The sequence below is a fragment of the Prionailurus viverrinus genome, chromosome E3, assembly GCF_022837055.1.
Source record: "Prionailurus viverrinus isolate Anna chromosome E3, UM_Priviv_1.0, whole genome shotgun sequence".
Classification (NCBI taxonomy): Eukaryota; Metazoa; Chordata; class Mammalia; order Carnivora; family Felidae; genus Prionailurus; species Prionailurus viverrinus.
Window position 1 is genome coordinate 16,772,546 of NC_062576.1, and position 26,168 is coordinate 16,798,713.

General features: G+C 36.7%; 1 protein-coding gene across 4 annotated transcripts in view; it reads left to right on the plus strand.

Annotated features, from left to right (window-relative positions):
- SEPTIN14 (septin 14) overlaps window positions 1-26,168 on the plus strand; it is a 93,744-nt gene that overhangs the window by 32,828 nt on the left and 34,748 nt on the right. For 3 of the 4 annotated variants that reach the window (XM_047839536.1, XM_047839540.1, XM_047839539.1), the window contains one exon: window positions 953-1,114. In XM_047839536.1, the coding sequence (XP_047695492.1) occupies window positions 953-1,114 (162 nt within the window). The remainder of the gene's footprint in view (window positions 1-952; window positions 1,115-26,168) is intronic. The other variant, XM_047839538.1, reaches the window with a different exon arrangement.

Below are 26,168 nucleotides of genomic sequence, written 5' to 3' on the forward strand. Positions count from 1 at the left end.
AAAAATTTGAGCATCAATGTTATATTGAAGCCCTAGATTTGTACAAGGATTTTTTAAAATGTATTTTGAAGAATCTAAAACAAAAGCAAAATACATAGAACTGATTCTTATGCATTCACACTATATTACAAGCCTTGACATTATGTAGCTATTATTTAATAAAATATCTTAGTTTAACAGTAATAAAACATGTTTTAGAATTTTGCATATTTTTACTTTCTGCAAAGTTTAATTATTAAGATATAAATGCATGGAGACAGGAGGGATCATGTTGTAGAACTATGAAGAAAAGTTTATGAATAAAATTTCAACCTCAAATATGCAATATGGAAATAGTGCTTTTTTACAAAATATGAATGAAGAGTTTTGTGAGCAAGATATTACACAAATGTATACATACATTCAGCCTTTAGAATATGGTAACAGAAAAAAGTCTATTATTTTTACGTGGTCTTTGGAAAACAGAAGCAAATATATCTGCAAAGACATGTAGGTAGATCAAGGATCTGTGAAAATGGGACATTGATTAAGATGAATTTATGAAGAGGGTGATTCAAATGAATGACAGGTAGATGGACAAAATAAATCTCATATATAGTTTTGATGAAAGGTCTCTTCTGTCTTTTAGCACTCAGTTTAATAAGAAATCAAATCGATAATGAGTTAAATAGACTATTTCATTATACCACTTACATTTTACTAACTCCAAATGTGTTGAAAGTATAAGAAAGTTTGAGAAAAAAAGTTTGAAACTTTTAAACCTGAATTCTGAGAAAAGATTCATCTTCAAAAGTACTGATGATTTTGGGAAGCAATTTTGTGATGAAGGTATGGTAGCCACTGATTATCTAGTTGTAAAAATTTATTGTCAGAGTGAGGTTTTGACTGTAAAAATTCCAGGATTAACAACACATCCTCAATGGTGATATTTTATTTGCTTCTTTATTTACAGGTGAACATTATACCATTGATTGCCAAAGCAGATACAATTTCTAAAAACGACTTACAGAAATTCAAGTGTAAAATAGTGAGTGAATTGGTTAGTAATGGCATCCAGATATATCAGTTCCCAACAGATGATGAAACTACTGCTCAGGTGAATTCCTCAATGAATGTAAGCTTCTAACTATTGAATATCATTTCTATTTTGTGTGGGAATAAAAATATAATTTATAAGTAACAATATTAGTAATAAATTGTCACTCGTATCTGACAAAGAGACTTTAAATAAGGCATTTTCCCCCAAAATTTATTGTGGGAAACCTTGCCTTGTCTTCCCTTCCCCTCCTGTCTTCCCTTCCTTTCCCTTCTTCTCTTCTCCCACCTGTCAGACCTTGCCACCGATGCTAAGCAACTACTAATCAACTCTCTATGTAGATTTTTTTGTTATGGAATTAGCATATGAATAAATTTAATAATATTTGGTCTCTTCGTGTACATATTGGCTATTAGTATGTCTTCCTACGAGAAATGTTTGCTTATATCCTTTTTACAAGGATTGGAAAATGGAAAAAACATCCATTTTTTAATTGAGGTTTTGTCTTTTTTATCATTGAATTGTAAGTTTTTTTTTTATATATTCTGGATACAAGTTCCTTATGAGAAATATGGCTTGCAAGTACTTTCTTCCAAGCTGTTGGTCATTTCCTCACTTTCTTTTTGCTATCATTTGAAACACAAAAGGTTTAATTTTGATGAAGTCCAATTTATGTATTTTTGTTATTGTTACTTGTATCTTTGGTGTCATATCTAAGAATATTTTGCAAAATCCAAGGTAATAAATATTTACCTTCTTCTAAGAGTTTAAAAATTATGGTAAAATACACATAGCATGAAAATTACCATCTTAAATATTCTACACTGTACAGTGGAGTTGTATTATACATTCACATTTTTGTGCTCCCATCACCATTATCTATTTACAGAACCCTTTTCATCTTGTAAAACTGAAGCCCTGTATCTAAGAAACAGTAACTCCACATTACCCTTCCCTTTAGCCCCTGGAAACCACCATTGTACTTTCTATCTATAAATTTGACTACTCAAGGTACTTCCTGAAAACACAATTATATAATATTTGTCCTTTAATGGATGTACAAATAACTCTTTGAATTACTTAGAATATATTCCAAGAAGTGGAATTGTTAGATTTTATGGTAATTATATGTTTAGTTTTTTTTGAAGAACTGTCATACTGTTTTCATAGTGTCTGCACTATTTTCCATTATCAACTATAGTGTGCAAGGATTCCAGTTTCTCTACATCCTAACCAATGCTTGTTATTTTCTATTTTTTTAAATAGCTAATCTTAATGGATATGAAGTGGCATCTCATTGTAGTTTTTATTTGAATTTTCCTAATGATTATGTATGTTAAGCATCTTTTATTGTGCTTTTGGTATTTGTATACTTTCAGTGGAGAAATATGTACATTTCCATTCTATTTAGTTGTCTAATTTGTTGGTGTTCAGTTGTTCATAATATTCATTTATAATTATTTTTATTTCTGAAATGTTGGTAGTAATGTGTCTCTTTCATTTCTGATTCTAATAATTTGAATCTCCTTTTTTATCTTGGTTGATAGAGCTAAAGTTTGGTCAATTTTGTTGTTTTTTTTCCCCAAAGAACCCACTTTAAATTTCTTTGATTTTCCTATATCTTATTATTCCTTATGTCATTAATTCCCAATGTAACCAGTATTATTTTCTTCCTTCTGTCTGCTTTAGGTTTAGCTCTTTCTTCTTTTGTAACTGTCTTAAAATGAATGGTTAATTTGTGGATTTGACGTCTATCTTCTTTCTTTATAGGGATTTATGGCTATAAATTTCCATCCAGTCATTGCTTTGGCTACCTCACACAATTTTTTTAGTATTTTTATTGTATTTTATTATTTTTGTTGTTTTTATTTTAATTTCAGCATATTTAACATATAGTGTTCTATTAGCTTCAGGTGTACAATATAGTGATTCAACAACTCCATTCATCACCCAGAGCTCATCAGAACAAGTGTACTCCTTCATCCCCATCGCCTATTTAACCCATCCACTACCCAACTCTCCTCTGGTAACCATCAGTTTGTTCTCTATAATTAAGAGTCTCCTTCTTGGTTTCTTCCTCCCTCTTTTTTCCCTTTGCTCATTTGTTTTGTTTCTTAAATTTCACATTAATGAAATCATATGGTATTTGTCTTTCTCTGATTTATTTCACTTCTCATTATACTCTCTAGCTCCATCCATGTTATTGCAAATGGCAAGATTTCGTTCTTTTTTATGCTTGAAAATATTCCATTGTATATATGTATATATGTGTATATGTATATCTCTATCATTTACCTATCATCCATCTATTGTCTACATATCTATCACTTGCTCTTTATTCATCAATCGATGGACACTTGGGCTTCTTTCAAATCTTGACTATTATAAACAATGCTGCCATAAACATTGGGGTGCATATATCTCTTTGAATTAGTATTTTAGTATTCCTTGAGTAAATACCTTGTAGTGTGATTACTGATAAGTGTGATTAACTTTTTGAGGAACCTCCATACCATTTTCCACCATGGCTGAATCACTGCATTCTCACCAAACAGTGCACAAGTATTCCTTTTTTTCCACATACTTGCCAACACTTGTTTCTGACAGGTGTGAGATAATATACCATTGTAGTTTCGATTTGCATTTCCCTGATGAATGATGTTGAGCATCTTTTCATGTGTCTGTTGACTATCTGAGTGTTTTCTTTGGAGAAACGTCTGTTAATATATTCTGTCCATTTTTAATTAGATTATTTGTTTTCTTGGGTGTTGAGTTTTATAAGTCCTTTATATAATTTGGATACTAAACCTTTAGCAGATATGTCATTTGCAAATATCTTCTCCAATTCTGTAGCTTGGCTTTTAGTTTTATTGTTTTCTTTCCTGTACAGAAGCTTTTTATTTTTTAATTTTTATTTTATTAAAAACTTGTTTTTAATGTTTATTTTTGAGAGAGAGAGAGAGAGAGAGAGAGAGGAAACGAGCAGGGGAAGGGCAGATAGAGGGAGACACATAATCTGAAGCAGACTCCAGGGTTGAGTTGTCAGGGTAGAGCCCCACGCAGGGCTCAAACTCACAGACTGCAAGATCATGACCTGAGCCAAAGTCAATAGCTTAATCAACTAAGCCATCCAGGTGTCCCTGCAGAAAGTCTTTATTATGAGGTAGTCCTACTAGATTATTTTTGCTTTTATTTCCCTTGCTTCAGAGGACATATCTAGACAAATGTTGCTATGACCCATGTCAGAGAAATTATTGTCTATGCTGCCTTCTTGTTTTATGGTTTCAGGTCTCAGGTTTAAATCTTTAGTCCATTTTGGGGCACCTGGGTGGCTCAGTTGGTTAAATGGCTGACTTCAGCTCAGGTCATAATCTCATGGTCCGTGAGTTCGAGTCCTATGTTGGGCTCTGTGTTGACAACTCGGAGCCTGGAGCCAGCTTTGGATTCTGTGTCTCCCTCTTCCTCTGCTCCTCTGCTGCTTGTGCTCCGTCAGTCTCTGTCTCTCAAAAAAAATGTTTAAAACATTTTTTTAAATCTTTAGTCCATTTTGAATTTATTTTTATGCATGGTGTAAGAAAGTGGACCAGTATCATTCTTTTGCATATAGCTGTTCACTTTTCCAAACACCAGTTGCTGAAGAGACTATCGTTCCTTTTTGTGTGTGTGTGCTATTTATTTATAATTAAATTTTTTATTTTAAATTTATATCCAAATTAGCATATAGTGCAACAATGATTTCAGGAGTAGATTCCTTAGTGCCCCTTAACCATTTAGCCCATACCCCCTCCAGTAACCCTCTGTTTGTTTTCCATATTTAAGAGTCTCTTATGTTTTGTCCCCCTCCCTGTTTTTATACTGTTTTTGTTTCCCTTCCCTTATGTTCATCTGTTCTGTGTCTTAAAGTCCTCATATGAGTGAGGTCATAGATATTTGTCTTTCTCTGACTAATTTTGCTTGGTATAATACCCTCCAGTTCCATCCATGTAGTTTCAAATGGCAAGATTTCATTCTTTTTGATTGCCAAGTAATACTCCATTGTGTGTGTGTGTGTGTGTGTGTGTGTATACACACACATATCACATCACATATATATATCACATCACAGATATATATATATAGATATATATATATAGATATATATCACATCTTCTATATCCATTCATCTATCGATGGACATTTGGGCTCTTTGCATACTTTCGCTATTGTTGATAGTGCTGCTATAAACATGGGGATGCATGTGTTCCTTTGAAACAGCACACCTGTATCCCTTAGATAAATACCTAGTAGTGCAATTGCTGGGTCGTAGGGTATTTCTTTTTTCAGTTTTTTGAGGAACCTCCATACTGTTTTCCTGGCTGCACCAGCTTGCATTCCCACCAACAATGCAAAAGAGATCCTCTTTCTCTGCATCCTTGCCAACATCTGTTGTTGCCTGAGTTGTTAATGTCAGCCATTCTGACAGGTGGTATCTCATTGTGAGATGAGGTGGTATCTCATTGTGGTTTTGATTTGTATTTCCCTGATGATGAGTGATGTGGAGCATTTTCTTATGTGTTGGTTGGCCATCTGGATGTCTTCTTTGGAGAATTGACCATTCATGTCTTTTGCCCATTTCTTCACTGGATCATTTGTTTTTTGGGTGTTGAATTTGAGAAGTTCTTTATAGATTTGGGATACTAACCCTTTAGCTGATACATTGTTTGCAAATATCTTCTCCCATTCTGTCGGTTGCCTTTTAGTTTTGTGGATTGTTTCCTTTGCTGTGCAGAAGCTTTTTATTTTCATGAGGTCCCAGTAGTTTATTTTTGCTTTTGTTTCCCTTGCCTCTGGAGATGTATTGACTAAGAAGTTGCTACGGCCAAGGTCAAAGAGGTTTTTGCCTGCTTTCTCCTCGAGGATTTTGATGGCTTCCAGTCTTACATTGAGGTCTTTCATCTATTTTGAGTTTATTCTTGTGTGTAGTGTCAGAAGGTGGTCCAGGTTCATTATTCTGTATGCCGCTGTCCAATTTTTTCAGCACCACTTGCTGAAGAGACTGTCTTTATTCCATTGGATATTCCTTCCTGCTTTGTTAAAGATTAGTTGGCCATATGTTTGTGGGTCCATTTCTGGGTTCTCTATTCCATTCCATTGGTCTGAGTGTTCTCGTGCCAGTACCATACTGTCTTGATGATTACAGCTTTGTAGTATGGCTTGAAGTCCGAGATTGTGATGCCTCCTGCTTTGGTTTTCTTTTTCAAGATTGCTTTGGCTATTCAGGGCCTTTTCTGGTTTCATACAAATTTTAGGATTATTTGTTCTAGCTCTGTGAAGAATGCTGGTGTTACTTTGATAGGGATTTCACTCAATATGTAGATTGCATTGAATATGTAGTATTGACATTTTAACAATATTTGTTCTTCCTATCCAGGAGCATGGAATCTTTTTCCATTTTTTTTGTGTCTTCTTCATTTTCTTTCATAAGCTTTCTATAATTTCCAGTGTATAGATTTTTCACCTCTTTGGTTAGATTTATTCCAAGGTATTTTATGGTTTTTTGTGCAACTGTAAATGGGATCGATTCCTTGATTTCTCTTTCTGTCGCTTCATTGTGGTGTATAGGAATGCAACTGATTTCTGTGCATTGATTTTATATCCTGCAACTTTGCTAAATTCATGAATCAGTTCTAGCAATTTTTTGGTGGAATCTTTTGGGTTTTCCATATAGAATATCATGTCATCTGCGAAGAGTGAAAGTTTGACCTCCTCCTGGCCAATTTGGATGCCTTTTATTTCTTTGTGTTGTCTGATTGCAGAGGTCAGACCTCAAATACTATGTTGAATAACAGTGGTGAGAGTTGACATCCCTGTCTTGTTCCTGACCTTAGGGGAAAAGCTCTCAGTTTTTCTCCATTGAGGATGATATTAGCGTTGGGTCCCTCATATATGGCTTTAATGGTCTTGAGGTATGATCCTTCTAGTCCTACTTTCTTGAGGGTTTTTATCAAGAAAGGATGCTGTATTTTGTCAAATGCTTTCTATGCATCTATTGAGAGGATCCTATGGTTCTTGTCCTTTCTTTATTGATGTGATGAATCACATTAATTGTTTTGAGGACATTGAACCATCCCTGCATCCCAGGTATAAATCCCACTTAGTCGTGGTGAATAATTTTTTAAATGTATTTTTGGATCCAGTTGGCTCCTCTTGTTGAGGATTTTTGCATCCATGTTCATCAGGGAAATTGGTCTATAGTTCTCCTTTTTAGTGGGGTCTCTGGTATTGGAATCAAGGTAATGCTTGCTTCATAGAATGAGTTCGGAAGTTTTCCTTCCATTTCTATTTTTTGGAACAGCTTCAAGAAAATAGGTGCTAACTCTTCCTTAAATGTTTGGTAGAATTCCCCTGGAAAGCCATCTGGCCCTGGACTCTTGACTTTTGGAAGATTTTTGTTTACTAATTTGATTTCCTTACTGGTTACGGGTCTGTTCAAATTTTCTACTTCCTCTGTCAGTTTAGGTAGTGTATATGTTTCTATGAATTTGTCCATTTCTTCTATATTTCCCATTTTATTGGCATATAATTCCTCATAATATTCTCTTATTATTGTTTTTATTTCTGTTGTTTTGGTTGTGATCTCTCCTTTTTCATTCTGATTTTATTTATTTGGGTCCTTTCCTTTTTGTTTTTGATCAAACTGGCTAGTGGTTGATCAATTTTGTTAATTCTTTCAAAGAACCAGCTTCTGGTTTCATTGATCTGTTCTACTGTTTTTGTTTTGATAGCATTAATTTCTGCTCTAATCTTTATAGTTTCCTGTCTTCTGCTGGTTTAGGCTTTTATTTGCTGTTCTTTTTCCAGTTTTTTGAGTAATAAGGTTAGGTTGTGTATCTGAGATCTTTCTTCCTTGTTTAGGAAGGCCTGGATTGCTATATACTTTCCTCTTACTACCGCCTTTGCTGCTTCCCAGAGGTTTTGGGTTGTGGTGTTATCATTTTCATTGGCTTCCATATACTTTTTAATTTCCTCTTTAACTTCTTGGTTAGCCCATTCATTCTTTAGTAAGATGTTCTTCAGTCTCCAAGTATTTGTTACCTTTTCAAATTTTTTCTTGTGGTTGATTTCGAGTTTCATAGCATTGTGGTCTGGAAATATACACAGTATGATCTCAATCTTTTTGTACTTGCTGAGGGCTGATTTGTGTCCCAGTATGTGGTCTATTCTGGAGAATGTTCCATGTGCACTGGAGAAGAATGTATATTCTGCTGCTTTGGGATGAAATGTTCTGAATACATCTGTTAAGTCCATTTGGTCCAGTGTGGCATTCAAAGCCATTGTTTCCTTGTTGATTTTATGATTAGATGATCTGTCCATTGCTGATAGTGGGTTGTTGAAGCCCCTACTATTATGGTATTATTATCAATGAGTTTCTTTATGTTTGTGATTAATTGATTTATATATTTGGTTGCTCCCACATTTGACAAATAAATGTTTACAATTGATAGGGCTTCTTGGTGGATAGACCCCTTATTTATGATATAATGCCCTTCTGCATCGCTTGATACAGTCTTTATTTTAAAGTCTAGATTGTCTGATATAAGCATGGCTACTCGGGCTTTCTTTTGTTGACCATTAGCATGATAGATGGTTCTCCATCCCCTTACTTTCAATCTGAAGGTGTCTGTAGGTCTAAAGTGGGTCTCTTGTAAACAGTATATTGATTGATCTTGTTTTCTTATCCATTCTGTTACCCTATTCTGTTACTCCAGTCTTTTGACTGGAGCATTGAGTCCATTGATGTTTAGAGTGAGTACTGAAAGATATGAATTTATTTCCATTATGTTGCTTGTAGAGTTGGAGTTTCTGGTGGTGTTTTCTGGTCCTTTCTAATCTTTGTTGCTTTTGGTATTTATTTATTTATTTATTTATTTATCTTCTCTACCCTCAGAGAGTCCCCCCTTAAATTTCTTGCAGGGCTGGTTTAGTGGTCACAAACTCCTTTAATTTTTTTTGGCTGGGAAATTTTTTTATCTCTACTTCTATTTTTAATGGCAGCCTTGCTAGATAAAGAATTTTTGGCTGCATATTTTTCTGATTCAGCACACTGAATATATCCTGCCACTCTTTTCTGGCCTGCCAAGTTTCTGTGGATAGGTCTGCTGCAAACCTGATCTGTCTTCCCTTGTAGGTTAAGGACTTTTTTACCCTTGCTGGTTTTATGATTCCTTGCCTGAGTATTTTGTGAATTTGACTATGACATGCCTTGTTGATGGTCAGTTTTTGTTGAATCTAATGGGAGTCCTCTGTGCTTCCTGGATTTTGATGTCTGTGTCTTTCCCCAGGTTAGGAAAGTTTTCCACTATGATTTGTTCACATGACCCTTCTACCTCTATTTCTCTCTCTTCCTCTTCTGGGACCCCTATGATTCTGTTGTTGTTCCCTTTTAATGAGTCACTGATTTCTCTAATTCTTAAATCGTGCTCTTTTGCCCTAATCTCCCTCTTTTTTTCTGCTTCATTATTCTCTATAAGTTTGTCCTCTATATCACTGATTCTCTGTTTTGCCTCATCCATCCTTGCTGCCGGGGTATCCATCCATGATTGCAGCTCAGTTGAAGCACTTTTTATTTCATCCTGACTAGTTTTTACTTCTTTTATCTCCACAGAAAGGGATTCTAATCTATTTTCAACTCCAGATAGTATTCTTATTATCATGATTCTAAATTCTGCTTGATACATCTTGCTTGTATCTGTGTTGGTTAAGTCCCTGGCTGTCGTTTCTTCCTGCTCTTTCTTTTGGGGTGAATTCCTTTGTTTTGTCACTTTGAAGGGAGAAAAGGAATTAATGAGGTGAAAATATTAAAATTAAAAAAATTAAAATTAAAAAATATTAAAATTAAAAAATTAGAAACACACACACACAAAAATTGAATAAATGATGCTAGATCCTAGGTGTATTTTGGTCTGGATGTTGAACGTGGCTTGATAGATTAGAGAAAAAAGGGGGAGAAAAGAAAAAAAAAGAAATCATTTGAAAATTTGAAAAAATGAATACACTGAAGTAGACTAAAATGAAATGGAGTAAAACAGAATTTGAAAAAATGTACACAAAAGTAAAGAATATAGAAAAAATTAAAGAAAAATATTTTTAATAAAATTGAAAATAAAAATGAATTTTTTCTCTTTCTGTATTCAAGAAAAAGAAATGAAATGAAAAAGAAAAAAAGAAAAAGAAAAAAAGGAAATCGTTTGAAAATTAGAAAAAGTGAATACCCTGAAGTAGACTAATATAAAATGGTGGAAGAAAAATAGAATTTGAAAAAAATTACACAAAAGTAAAACACATAGTAAAAATATTAAAGAAAAATAGTTTTAATAAAAATTGAAAATAAAAGTAAAAATTTTCTCTTTCTGTATTCAAGAAAAAGAGAAGAAATGAAAAGCGGGAAAAAAGAAAATTGAATAGATGGACCTGCTAACAGCAGACATACAACTAAAATTACTTTGTTTTCCCCTAGAAGTCAGACTATAAAGCGCTTTATAGTCCACAAATTAAGCAGGCAGTGAGACTTGTGTTCTTGAAGAGCGAGGTTGGCCCAGTTGGGTTGGGCTTAGTGTAATGGCTCCATTCTCCACTAGATGGTGCGGCTAGCTTACTGAGGTGGATTGTTGTGGGGCTCGTAGGTGTGTATGCGCATGCGCAGGAGTAGTGAAAATGGTGTCCCACAGCTACCCAGTGTCTAGTATCGGAACTCCACACTCTCCGATCAGCAATCGCACAACTGTCCTTTGTCTTCAGCTTTTGACCACGCCCCACTTTTACGCTGTCCATATCCAAGCCCCAGGTAGTACCTCTCTCCTGAGTTTTGTCTCAGATGCAGCTGTTTCCCCCAGCCCCTTACATCTGAGGGACTTTGTCTTTGACCTGTTCTGCCCCTCTGCAGAGGTTCTCAGGGAGCAATGGCTGAATGCCGGCTGCACCCAGGAACGCTTGCTGGACCCTGCCTCTGCTGGTGCCCAGAGACTGTGGCCAGGTGCCAGGCCACCCCAGGACAAATTCATGAGACAGTGTAGCAGCACCATTTCAGGGATTGTGGAAAATAACAACACACATTTGGTGCCAGGCTTCACCCTTAATGACCTTGTTCCAGCACCAGTGAATGTGGCCATTCTCTGGGGTCTTCTGGGACCAGGTGGCCTCAATAGTCTCTAACAAATGTCCTCCCAGCAGTGGAACTGCTTTTCTCCGTGTGGCCCAAGAACCTCCCAGACCCCACTCTTCTCCTGGGGATTCACCCTTCTCACCATAGCACCACGAGGTATCAAGCTGCGGAGTTGCAGACTTTGCATTCCCCTTGTTTACAGTCTTGATGAAATTTAAACCCTCTCCTTTCTCCTTTCTTTTTTCTTCTTTCTCCTTTCTCCCTTTTTAGTTTAGTCCCTGTGGCTGTTTCCTAATTTCAACTTTCTCTCCAGCTGCTTTTGGGGAGGAGGGCTTTTCCCATATTCTCCCCTCCGCCACCCCTGTTTCTGTCCTCTTTCTGCACGCAAAAGTGGCTCCCTGCCTTCTGCTGCTTCTCTCTTCCCAAATTCACCTGTTGGCGTCATGTACCTGCTGAATTCTGTGGTTCAGGTTGTGCATATTTTTGTGTTAATCCTCAGATCAGTTTTCTAGGTGTGCAGGATGGTTTAGTGTTGGTCTGGCTGTATTCATGGACGCGGGACACACAAAAAACTTTCATGCTGTTCTTCCATCTTGGCTCCCTGAGACTATCATTTTCCATTGTATATTCCTTCCTCCTTTGTCAAAGATTATGTGACCATATAATTGTGGGTTTGTTTCTGGGTTTCCTATTCTGCTCCATTGATGTATGTGTCTATTTTTGTGCCAATACCATATTATTTTGATTACTACGGTTTGTTGTAAATAAAATGGTCTAGAATTGTGAGACCTCCAGTTTTGTTTTTCTTTTTTAATATTGCTTTGGTTGTTTGGGATCTTGGGGTTCCATACTAATTTTAGGATTGTTTGTTCTAGTTCTGTTCCATGAAAAGTGTTGTTGGTATTTTGACAGGGATTGCATTAAATGTATAGATTGCTTTGGGTAGTATAGACATTTTAAGAATATTTGTTCTTCTAATCCATGACCATTGACTGTCTTTCCATTTGTGTCATCTTCAACTACTTTCATCAATATTTTATAATTTCCAAAGTATAGGGTTTTTTTTCCCTCTTTGGTTTTTTCCTAGGTATTTTATTACTTTGGTGAAATTATAAATGGGATTGTTAATTTCTCTTTTTGATGCTTCATTATTAGTATATAGAAATTCAACAGACTTCTGTATATTGATTTTATATCCTGCAACTTTACTGAATTCATTTATCAGTTCTTGTAGTTTTTTGGTGGAGTCTTGTAGGTTTCTATATAGAGTATCATGTCATCTGCAAATAGTCAAAGTTTTACTGCTTTCCTACTGATATTTATGATATTTATGATTTACTGATATTTATGCCTTTTATTTCTTTTTGTTGTCTTATTGCTGTAGCTAGGACTTCCAGTACTATTTTGAATAGGAGTGGTGAGGGTGGACATCATTATCTTGTTCCTGACCTTAGGAAAAATTCTCTTGGTTATTTCCCTATTGAGTATGATATTCATTGTGGGTTTTTCATATGTTACCTTTATTATGTTGAGGTATGTTTCCTCTGTACCTACCCTGTTGAAAGATTTTATCATGTTGCTCTTTGACAAATTCTTTTTCTGCATCTATTGAAATGATCATATCATTTTTATACTTTCTCATATAGATGTGATGTATTACCTTGATTGATTTGTGTATTAAACCTCCCTTGCATGCCAGGAATAAATTCCACTTGATCATGGTATATGATTTTTTAAATGTATTTTTCAATTTGGTCTGCTTGCATTTTATTGCAGATTTTTGTATGTTCATCAGTGATATTGGCCTGTAGTACTTTTTTAGTGGTGTCTTTAACAAGTTTTGGTGTTATGAGTAATGCTGGCTTTATAGAATGAATTTGGAAGTTTTCCTTCCTCTTTTTTTGGGAATATTTTGAGAGGATTAAGTATTAACTCTTATTTAAATCTTTGGTGGAATTTGCCTATGAAGCTGTCTAGTCCCAGACTTTTGTTTGTTGAGAGTTTTTTGATTAATTCAACTTCCTTGCTAGTAATCAGTCACTTCAAATTTTCTATTTCTTGGGTGTTGAGTTTGATAAGTTCTTTATAGATTTTTGGATACTAACCCTTTATCTGATATGTCATTTGCAAATATCTTCTCCCATCCCACTAGTTGACTTTTAGTTTTGCTGATTGTTTCCTTCACCTTGCAGAAGCTTTTTAATTTGATGAGGTCCCAATAGCTCATTTTTTCTTCTGTTTCCCTTGCCTCCAGAGTCTTGTTGAGTAAGAAATTGCTGCGGCCAAGGACAAAGAGGTTTTTGCCTCTTTTTCCTCGAGGATTTTGATGGCTTCCCATCTTATGTTTAGGTCTTTCATCCATTTTGAGTTTATTTTTACATATGGTGTAAGAAAGTGGTCCAGGTTCATTCTTCTGCATGTCACTGTCCAGTTTTCCTAACACCACTTGCTGAAGAGACTGTCTTTATTCTATTGGATATTCTTTCCTGCTTTGTCAAAGAGTGGTTGGCCATACGTTTGTCGGTCCATTTCTGGGTTCTCTATTCTGTTCCATTGATCTGAGTGTCTGTTCTTGTACCAGTACCATACTGTCTTGATGATTACAGCTTTGTAATACAGCTTGAAGTCCAGGATTGTGATGCCTCCTGCTTTGGTTTTCTTTTTCAAGATTGCTTTGGCTCTTTGTCTTTTCTGGTTCCATACAAATTTTAGGACTGTTTGTTCTAGCTCTGTGAATAATGCTGGTGTTGTTTTGATAGGGATTACATTGAATATGTAGATTGCTTTGGGTAGTATTGACATTTTAAGAATATTTGTTCTTCCTATCCAGGAGCATGGAATCTTTTTCCATTTTTTTTGTGTCTTCTTCAATTTCTTTCATAAGGTTTCTATAGCTAAATGGTAAGGGGCATTAAGGAATCTACTGAAATCATTGTTGCAGTATATGCTAACTTGAATATAAATTAAAAATTAATAAACTAATAAATTAAAAAATAAAAGTAAACTAAAAACAAAACAAAACAAAGAATACACTAATACAAAAAAATTCTATTTTTTTCTACTTCAATATTTTGTAGGTTCTATTTTCTAGGAATTTATCCATTTCTTCTAGTTTGTCCATTTTTTTTGCCAATTCACTTTCATAACATTCTTTTACAATTTTATTTCTGTGGTGTTGGTTATTTCTCCTCTCTCATTTGTAATTTTATTTGGGTTCTCTTTGTCTCTCTTTCTCTCTCTCTCTCTGTCTCTCTCTCATGAGTCTGGCTACAGGCTTATCAATTTTGTTGACTTTTTCAAAGAACCATCTCCTAGTTTCATTGATATGTTCTTTTTCCTTTTTCTTTTTTTAAAAGTTTTTATATCATTTATTTCTGATCTAATCTTTATTATTTCTTTTCTTATGCTGTTTTTTTTTCTTTTACTGGCCCCTGTAGGTGCAAAGTTAAGTTGTTTATTTCAGATTTTTCTTGCTTCTTGAGGAGGGCCTTATATTAGTATTAACTTCTCTCTTAGAACTGCTTTAGTCACATCCCAAAGATTTTGGGTCATTGTGTTCTTATTTTCATTTTTCTTCATATATTCTTTAATTTTCTCTTTGATTTCCTGTTTGACTCATTTATTTTATAGTGGCATATTATTTAACCTCCATGTATTTGTGGTTTTTCTAGATTTTTCTTGTGGTTGACTTCTAGTTTCACAGAGTTGTGGTCAAAAAAGATGTACAACAGGACTTGGCTCTTTTTGATATGTTGAGGTTTTTGCTTTGGCTTAATATGTGATCTCTTCTGGAGAATATGTGTACACTTTAAAAGACTGTGTATTCTGTTTTAAGATGGAATGTTCTGAATATATCTGTTAAATATGTCTGTTTCAGTGTGTGATTGTTTCCTTGTAGGTTTTCTGTTTAGATGGTTTATTCATTAATGTTAAGTGTTAAAGGCAACTGGAATAATTGTATAATTATCAATTAGTTTCTTTTTATTTTTTATTAACTGTTTTATACATTTATGTGTTTTCTTGTTGGGTGCATAAATATTTCCATCTCTGATATCTTCTTGTTTGTCTCTTGTTACTGTCTTTGTTTTAAAGTCTACTTTGATACAAATATGCTACTGTGGCTTTCTTTCAACATTCATTTGCATGATAGATGTTTCTTTATCTCCTCACTTTCAATCTGCTGGTGTCTTTAGGTCTAAAATGAGTATGCTCTTGTAGGTCTACAAGTGTGCTCTTGTAGGCAGCATATAGATGGGTCTTGTTTTTTAATCCATTTTGATACCCTCTGTCTTTTGATTGGAGCCTTTAGTCCATTTACATTCAGAGTGATTATTGGAAGATATGAATTTAGTGCCATTGTGTTACCCATAGAGTTGGTATTTCTGATTATGTTCTCTGGGTCCTTTATAGTCTTTGTTACATCGGTCTTATTTTTTCTCTACTCTAAGATTCCCCCTTAAAATTTCTTGCAGGTCTGGTTTAGTGGTTACATCCATTAGCATGATAGATGGTTCTCTTTTCCCTTATTTCCAAGTCGCAGGAGTCTTTAGGTCTAAAATGAGTCTCTTGTAGGCAGCATATAGGTGGGTCTTATTTTTTTATTCATTCTGATACCTATTTCTTTTAATTGGAGCATTTAATCATTTTCATTTAGAGTGATTATCAAAAGATATGAATCTAGTGCCATTGTGTTGCATGTAGAATTGGTGTTTTGGGGTAATATTCTCTGGTCTTTTCTAGTCTGTTGCTTTTGGTCTCTTTTGCTTTGTTTTGTATTTTTCTCCACTCAAAGAGTCACCCTTAAAATTTCTTATAGGGCTTACTTAGTGGTCATAAAGTCCTTTAGTTTTTGTTTATCTGGGAAACTATCTTTCTTATTTTGAATGACAGTTTTGCTGGATAAATAATTCTTGGCTGCATATTTTTTCCATTCAGCACGTTGAATATATTCTACCACTCCCTTTTGGCCTGCCAGGTTTCTGTGGACAGATCCTTTAATATGTTGTTGAATTCCATTTCCTAGTATTTTGTTCAAATTTTTTTTGCATCAACGTTCATCAGGGATATATATATATATATATATATATATATATCACATCACATCTTTTTTATCCATGCATTTATGGATAAAAACTTAGATTGTTTCCATGCCTTGGCTATGGTAAATAATGCTGCAAAAAGCCATAAAGGTGCACATACCTTTTCAAATTAGTGTTTTCATTTATTTGGGATAAATACCAATAGTGGAGTTAGTAGATCCTATGGTATTTTTATTTTTAATTTTGGGGGGAACCTCTATACTGTTTTCCATAGTGGCTGCACAAACTTACCTTCCCACAAACGGTTCATAAGATTTCCTTTTCTCCTTATCCTCATCAACACTTCTAATTTCTTTTTTTTTATTCTAATGATTTTGACGAGCATAAAATATCTCATTGAGGTTTTGATATGCATTTCTCTGATGATTAGTAATTTGGGGCACTTTTTATGTATCACTTTGCCATTTTTCTTGGGTTTGTGTTTAATATTGCTATTTCTGTAACATCAATTGTAATGTCTCTCCTTTTATTTCAGATTCTATTTGAGTATTCTTTTTTCTTTATTAATTTAGCTAAAGACTGATCATTTTTGTTAATATTTTCAAAAAAGAACAGTGATTTTTTTTCTATTGTGATTCTATTCTTTATATCATATACCCTGCTCTAATGTTTATTGTTGCCTTCATTGTACTATGTTTGGGTTTTGTTTGTCTTCTTTCTAGTTCATTGAGCTGTAAAATGAGATTGTAGATTTGAAGTGTTTCTTTGTTTTAAATATGTTTATAGCTCTAAAGTCTTCTGTTAACAGTACTTTGGCTGTATCCCATAAATTTGTGTTTTCTTTTGGTTGTCTGAAGGCAGTTCTAATTTCTTTTGTAATTTCTTTTTACACCCATCCATTGATTGTTTGAATGTATTACTTAATTTGTACATAATCATGGGTTTTCTATTTTTTCTGCTATTGCTTTCTCTTTGTATTTACTTTGTTCAGCTTTTTGCTTGGTGTTTGGACAGAAATGATAACCTACAAGCTCTTTACATGCCACAAAGGAAACCAGAGTTCAGCTCTACTTTTCTTGAGTGCCCTTAGGCTTTTCTTTCTCTATGGTTGCTGTAAATTAAATCAGCTCATTTAGGAAGAGATTAGATGTCCTTTTCTTTATGTTTCCCTCCAAGAAAATTTTCTGAAAAAGGGATGTGAAATTGGATGTGGCAACATTAGCAATTTATTTCCTTAGTGTGAGCATACTGTCAGTGGGGAGTTCTCAGTGGGGAGGGGCAGCAGCATGAGGTACTTTTGCTTGCTTCGTTAGTCATTGAGCTATCTCTTTATACCCAAGGTGAGGGTGATGAGGGCCTCAATTTCGTCCAAAACTCGTCTAACCAAAATAGAGATTTTAGTACACAAATACAGCTTGAATAGTAGAAGGGAGGCTTATTTTGCAAATGCAACTCCCAGAGGCTTAGTTTCAGAAACAGGTAGGTGGGGACTGAATCAGAAATGTTATACTGTATTTCTATCATTTTGGTATTATGGCAATATTGAATGACTAAGTTTTATTTGTGTAAATTCTTCATGATAATAAATATCTAATGTATCAAGCCATATTTTGAAAATTAAACATTGTAGTTAGACTGAAACTTCAATTCTGCCTTCTCTACTTAAAAGCTGTAGGACTCTATGTACAAAAATGAGTCAAGGAATCCACAATATAAAAGAGTGTAATGTATGACATCAAAAATATATAACATGTGGGGAGGGGAAATAGAAATTTAGTGCTTTTAGTTTGGGTTCAAACTTAACTTGGTCAACATAAAATAAACTACTATATACTGGGGCAACTGGGTGGCTCAATAGGTTGAGTGTCCAACTTTGGCTCAGGTCATTATCTCACCATTTGTGGGTTCAAACCCCATGTCAGGCTCTGGGCTGACAGCTCAGAGCCTGGAGCCTACTTCGGATTCTGTGTCTCCCTCTGTCTCTGCCCCTCCCCTGCTCATTCTTTGTCTCTATCTCTCAAAAAAACATTTAAAAAATTTGAAAATTGTATTACACTCTAAGTCTAAAGTTCTCTGTTGTCTAGCAAGAGAGTGGGATGGATTAAAAGTGAGAGGTGGCTAATGTCCAGGAAAAGACAAGAGCACCAAATAAGCGTCCTTGACCCGTATTTATTAAGATCAGAAGGCTTACAAATGTGATGGGTGTGCACAAAGAGACAATGAATTGGTGAACATTAACTCATGGGCATGAGGGAAAATGGAGTTTTGAAGATATACAGTGTTTGGGGTTTGGGTCAATATAAAACAAAATCCTGGCACCAGGCAGATGGGCAAATAGTTGTTAAAGGCAGACAGGAGGTGCTGCCATGTCTGTTTATCTTAGCTAGCCTAGGGGATAAGACAGATAGAACAAATAACCTCAGGATTAACAAGGCAACTTTTCTTTTGTTAATGAACTCTGCTCTGGGCAGCTTTGCCCACAGTGCAGTGGTCTATAGCCCTATTTACCTGTTTACCTAACTTGGCCTTTCCCTCCTGTGAAAGCAGCTTTCTTCTATAGTACTAAATTGGGGGGCACTTTTGCCCTGAATGCCTAATCTTGCTTACCTCATATACCTTTGTATTGGGGAACTTTGCCCCCTCTCTATTCTGGGGACTTTGCCCATCCCTCTTTATTCTGGGGGCGCTAGCCACTCCCTATTTTATTCTGGGGCCTTTGCCTCACCCTACTACATTCTGGGGTCTTATCTTGTTCACGCAAGTTTGGGTGAGAGCACCCTATGGCTTTGTAATTCTTTATGCCTTGTTAACCCATTGGTGTAAGCCGAGTGAATTTCTAATCTTATTCCCCACAACAAACAAACAAAAAACAAACTTCTATATACTTAAGATGTTATATGTATAAACCTAATGTTAAACAAAAATCACAGGGAAGATGGCGGCGTAGGAGGACGCTGGGCTCACTGCATCCTACTGATTGCTTAGATTCCACCCACATCTGCCTAATTTACCCAGAAAACCACCAGAAGACTAGCAGAACAGACTCTCCAGAGCCAAGCGTAGACAAGAGGCCCACAGAAGAGGGTAGGAAGGGCAGAGAGGTGGTGAATGCTACATGGAACGGCAGGAGGGAGCCAGGGCGGTGGGCAGTCAGCACACCTGGCAAGGCAGAGCCCCCGAGTCTGGCTTGCAAAAGTGGAGGGGCCAGACGGAGTGTGTTCTGACAGCCAGTGGGACTTAACATCTGGAATGTTATAAGTCAGCAGCTCTTCTCGGAGAGTGGGAGGGCTAAAGGACAATGGGAGGGAGAGTTGTTGAGCCCCAGAGGACAGCTCAGCTTGGTGGAGAACAAAGGTACTCACCAGCGCCATCTCCTTCGCCCACCCCCCAACCAAAATCCCAAAGAGAATCAGTTCCCGTCACAAACTTGCTTGCACCACGCAAAAACCCAATGCTGTGCTTCTGTGGATCCATCCATCCGACGGATCTGCCTCCCTCCTGGTGCCACAGGGCACCTCCCAAAGCATACCACCAAAGGCAAAGCGAGCTGAGCCTGCTCCTCCCACCCCTGTGCACCTTGTGGATCCACCCCCGCTAATATGCCAGATCCCATCGAAGCAGCACCACAATCCTGGCAGTGTGCAAGTAGCCCAGACAGAGGCCACACCACCACAGTGAGTCCTGCCCCTGGGAGAGGGGAATATGAAGTACACACCAGTCTGACTGTGGCCCCAGTAGTGGGCTCGGGGCAGACATCAGGTCTGATGGCGGCCCCGCCCACCAACACAAGTTACTCCAGACAGCACAGGGGAAGAGCCCTGCAGTTCCCCACCACTCCAGGGACTATCCAAAATGAGGAGGAAGAATTCTCCTCAAAAGGAACTCCAGGAAGTAGCGACAGCTAATGAACTGATCAAAAACGATTTCAGCAATATACCAGAAAATTAATTTAAAATAATAGTCATAAAATTAATCGCTGGGCTTGAAAAAAGTATAGAGGACAGCAGAGAATCTATTACTACAGAGATCAAGGGACTAAGAAACAGTCAGGAGGAGCTAAAAAATGCTATAAATGACTGCAAAATAAAATGGAGGTGACCGCAGCTCGGATTGAAGAGGCAGAGGAGAGAATAGGTGATTTAGAAGATAAAATTATGGAAAAAGAAGAAGCTGAGAAAAAGAGAGATAAAAAAAATCCAGGAGGATGAGGGGAGACTTAGACAACTAAGTGACATAATTAAACGAAATAATATACACATAATTGGGATTTCAGAGGAGGAAGAGAGAGGGAAAGGTGCTGAAGGTGTACTTGAAGAAATTATAGCTGAGAATTTCCCTGAACTAGGGAAGGAAACAGGCATTGAAATCCAAGAGGCACAGAGAACTCCCTACAGATGTAACTTGAATCGATCTGTGAGATATATCATAGTGAAACTGGCAAAATACAAGGATAAAGAGAGAATTCTGAAAGCAGCTAGGGATAAACATGCTCTAACATATAAAGGGAGACCACTAAGACTCGTGACGGATCTCTCTACTGAAACTTGGCAGGCCAGAAAGGAATGGCAGGAAATCTTCAATGTGATGAACAGAAAAAAAAAAAATGCAGCCAAGTATCCTTTATCCAGCAAGTCTGTCATTTAGAATAGGAGAGATAAAGGTCTTCCCAAACAAAAACTGAGGAATTCATCACCACTAAACCAGCCCTACAAGAGATCCTAAGGGGGATCCTGTGAGACAAAGTACCAGAGACATTGCTACAAGCACGAAACCTACAGACATCACAATGACTCTAAACCCATATCTTTCTATAATAACACTGAATTTAAATGGACTAAATGCACCAACCAAAAGACATAGGGTGTCATAATGGATAAAAAAAAAACAAGACCCATCTATTTTCTGTCTACAAGCGACTCATTTTAGACCTGAGAACACCTTCAGATTGAAAGTGAGGGGTTGGAGAAGTATTTATCATGCTTCTGGAAGTCAAAAGAAAGCTGGAGTAGCCATACTTATATCACACAACCTAGACTCTAAATTAAAGGCTGTAACAAGAGATGAAGAAGGGCATTATATAATAATTACAGGGTCTATCCGTCAGGAAGTGCTAACAATTATAAATGTCTATGCGCCAAATAAGGGAGCCCCCAAATATATACAACAATTAATCACAAACATAAGCAACCTTATTGATAAGAATGTGGTAATTGCAGGGGAGTTAATACTCCACTTACAACATTGGATAGATCATCTAGACATAGGATCAATAAAGAAACAAAGGCCCTGAATGATACACTGGATCAGATCGACTTGACAGGTATATTTAGAACTCTGCATCCCAGAGCAACAGAATATACTTTCTTCTCAAGTGCACATGGAACCATCTCCAAGATAGATGACATACTGGGTCACAAAACAGCCCTTCATAAGTATACGAGAATTGAGATCATACCATGCATAATTTCAGACCACAATGTGATGAAGCTTGAAATCAACCACAAGAAAAATCTGGAAACCTTCCAAAAGCATGGAGGTTAAAGAACACCCTAGGGGCGCCTGGGTGGCGCAGTCGGTTAAGCGTCTGACTTCAGCCAGGTCACGATTTCGTGGTCCGTGAGTTCGAGCCCCGCGTCAGGCTCTGGGCTGATGGCTCGGAGCCTGGAGCCTGTTTCCGATTCTGTGTCTCCCTCTCTCTCTGCCTCTCCCCTGTTCATGCTCTGTCTCTCTCTGTCCCAAAAATAAATAAAAAACATTGAAAAAAAATTTAAAAAAAAGAACACCCTAATAAGGAATGAATGGGCTAACTAGAAAATTAGAAAAGAAATTTTAAAATATATGGAAACAAATGTAAATGAAAATACAACAATCCAAACACTTTGGGATGCAGCGAAGGCAGTCCTGAGAGGAAAATGCATTGCAATCCAGGCCTATCTCAAGAAACAAGAAAAATCCCCAATACAAAATCTAACAGCACACCTAAAGGAACTAGAAACAGAACAGCAAAGACACCCCAAACCCAGCAGAAGAAGAGAAATAATAAATATCAGAGCAGAAATAAACAATATAGAATCTAAAAAAACTGTAGAGCAGATCAATGAAACCAAGAATTGGTTTTTTGAAAAAATAAACAGAATTGATAAACCTCTAGCCAGGCTTCTCAAAAAGAAAAGGGAGATGACCCAAATAGATAAAATCATGAGTGAAAATGGAATTATTACAACCAATCCCCCAGAAATACAAGCAATTATCAGGGAATACTATGAAAAATTACATGCCAACAAACTGGACAACCTGGAAGAAATGCACAAATTCCTAAGCACCCATCCACTTCCAAAACTCAAACATGAAGAAATAGCTTGATCAGATCTCATAACCAGCAAAGAAATTGAATAAGTTATCAAAAATCTCCCAACAAATAAGAGTCCAGGACCAGATGGCTTCCCAGGGGAATTCTACCAGACATTTAAGGCACAGATAACACCTATCTTTCTCAAGCTATTCCAAAAAATAGAAAGGGAAGGAAAACTTCCAGACTCATTCTATGAAGCCAGTATTACTTTGATTCCTAAACCACACAGAGACCCAGTAAAAAAGAGAATTACAGGCCAATATCCCTGATGAATATGTATGCAAAATTTTTCAATAAGATACTAGCAAGTCAAATTCAACAGCATATAAAAAGAATTATTCACCATGATCAAGTGGGATTCATTCCTGGGATGCAGGGATGGTTCAACATTCACAAATCAATCAATGTGATACATCACAATAAAAGAAAAGATAAAAACCATATGATCCTGTCAATCAATGCAGAAAAAGCATTTGACAAAATTCAACATCTTTTCTTAATAAAAACCCTCGAGAAAGTCGCAACAGAAGGAACATAAACATCATAAAAGCCATTTATGAAAAGCCCACAGCTAATATCATCCTCAATGGGGAAAAACTGAGAGCTTTCTCCCTGAGATCAGGAACATGACAGGGATGTCCACTCTCACCACTGTTGTTTAACATAGTGTTGGAAGCGCTAGCATCAGCAATCAGACAACAAAAGGAAATCAGAGGCATCAAAATTGGCAAAGATGAAGTTAAGCTTTCACTTTTTGCAGATGACATGATATTATACATGGAAAGCCTGATAGACTCCAGCAAAAGTCTGCTAGAACTGATACATGAATTCAGCAAAGTCGCAGGATACAAAATCAATGTACAGAAATCAGTTGCATTCTTAGACACTAATAATGAAGCAACAGGAAGACAAAGAAACTGATCTCATTCACAATTGCACCAAGAAGCATAAAATACCTAGGGATAAACCTAACAAAAAATGTAAAATATCTGTATGCTGAAAACTATAGAAAGCTTATGAAGGAAATTGAAGAAGATATAAAGAAATGGAAAAACATTCCATGCTCATGGATTGGAAGAATAAATATTGTCAAAATGTCAATACTACCCAAAGCAATCTACACATTCAATGCAATCCCAATCGAAATTGCACAAGCATTCTTCTTTTTTTTTTTTTTAATTTTTTTTTTCAACGTTTATTTATTTTTGGGACAGAGAGAGACAGAGCATGAGAGGGGGAGGGGCAGAGAGAGAGGGAAACACAGAATCAGAAACAGGCTCCAGGCTCTGAGCCATCAGCCCAGAGCCCGACGCGGGGCTCGAACTCCCGGACCGCGAGATCGTGACCTGGCTGAAGTCGGACGCTTAACTGACTGCGCCACCCAGGCGCCCCACAAGCATTCTTCTTAAAGCTAGAACAAGCAATCCTAAAATTTGTATGGAACCACAAAAGACCCCGAATAGCCAAAGTAATTTTGAAGAAGAAGACCAAAGCGGGAGGCATCACAATCCCAGACTTTAGCCAATACTACAAAGCTGTAATCATCAAGACAGCGTGGTATGGGCACAAAAACAGACACATAGACCAATGGAATAGAATAAAGACTCCAGAATTGGACCCACAAATGTATAGGCAAGTATTCTTTGACAAAGCAGGAAAGAATATCCAATAGAAAAAACGTCTAACAAATGGTGCTGGGAGAACTGGAAAGTGACATGCAAAAGAATGAAACTAGACCACTTTCTTACACCATTCACAAAAATAAACTCAAAATGGATAAAGGACCTGAATGTGAGACAGGAAACCATCAAAACCCTAGAGGAGAAAGCAGCGGAAAACCTCTCTGACCTCAGCTGCAGCAATTTCTTACTTGACACATCCCCAAAGTCAAGGGAATTAAAAGCAAAAATGAACTATTGGGACCTCATGAAGATAAAAAGCTTCTGCACTGCCAAGGAAACAATCAACAAAACTGAAAGGCAACCAACGGAATGGGAAAAGATATTTGTAAATGACATATTGGACAAAGGGCTAGTATCCAAAATCTATAAACAGTTCACCAAACTCCACACCTGAAAAACAAATAATCCCATGAAGAAATGGGTAGAACACATGAATAGACACTTCTCTAAAGAAGACATCCAGATGGCCAACAGGCACATGAAAAGATGTTCAATGTTGCTCCTCATCAGGGAAATACAAATCAAAACCACACTCAGATATCCCTCACGCCAGTCAGGGTGGCTAAAATGAACAAATCAGGGGACTAGATGCTGGCGAGGATGTGGAGAAAAGGTAACTCTCTTGCACTCTTGGTGGGAATGCAAACTCGTGCAACCGCTCTGGAAAACAGTGTAGAGGTTCCTCAAAAAATTAAAAATAGACTTACCCTATGACCCAGCAGTAGCACTGCTAGGAATTTACCAAAGGGATACAGGAGTGCTGTTCATAGGGGCACTTGTACCCCAATGTTTATAGCAGCACTCTCAACAGTAGCTAAATTATGGAAAGGGCCTAAATGTTTATCAACTGATGAATGGATAAAAAAATTGTGGTTTATATACACAATGGAATACTACGTGGCAATGAGAAAGAATGAAATATGGCCCTTTGTAACAACGTGGATGGAACTGGAGAGTGTTATGCTAAGTGAAATAAGTCATACAGAGAAGGACAGATTCCATATGTTTTCTTTCTTATGTGGATCCTGAGAAACTTAACAGGAAACCATGGGGGAGGGGAAGGAAAAAAATGGTGAGAGAGGGAGGGAGCCAAAACATAAGAGACTGTTAAAAACTGAGAACAAACTGAGGGTTTATGGGGGGGAAGCAGGGGTGGGTGGTTGATGGGTATTGAGGGAGGTCACCTGTTGGGATGAGCACTGGGTGTTGTATGGAAACCAATTTGACAATAAATTTCATATTAAAAATAAATAAACAAAAATCACAAACCTATATTAGACCCAAAACAAACAAACAAAAAAAAGAAATATAGTCAAGAATAATGCTAAAGGAACCCAAAAATCACAAGGGAAGAGGGCAAGAGAAGAGGGAAAGAACAGAGAAGAACCATAAAAATGACTGTAAAACAAGTAACAACTGGCAATAAACACATTTGTCAATATTACTTTAATGATAAATGGATTAAAATAAATGGATTCAAAGACATAGAATGACTGAATGGTTAAAAAGGCAAGACCCATCTATATATTGATTACAAAAGACTCACTTCAGACCTAAAGACACACACAGTTTAACAGAGGAGGTATGGAAAAGAATTAAAGGTGGAGAGGCCAACATGGCGGAGAAGTAAGGGGATCCATACTTCCCTCATCTCTCAAACAAAGAGGTGCTGAAGCCAAAGGACTTTGAATCCCAGAGTCTGGGAGGGAAAGAGACTGAATCTACCAGGAAGAAAATGGGAAAACTGGAGAAATGATAGGCAGGTGATTGCAAACTGGGGGAAATAAGAAAGGCCACATGGGCATGGAGGGGAGGGATTCCCTTCTGCAGAGACAAAGGGAAGAGAAAGAGTGGCTAGGGAAGTGTAGGACCATATCTGGACAGGAGAAAGACCTCGGACTGGGACTGATAGTGATCC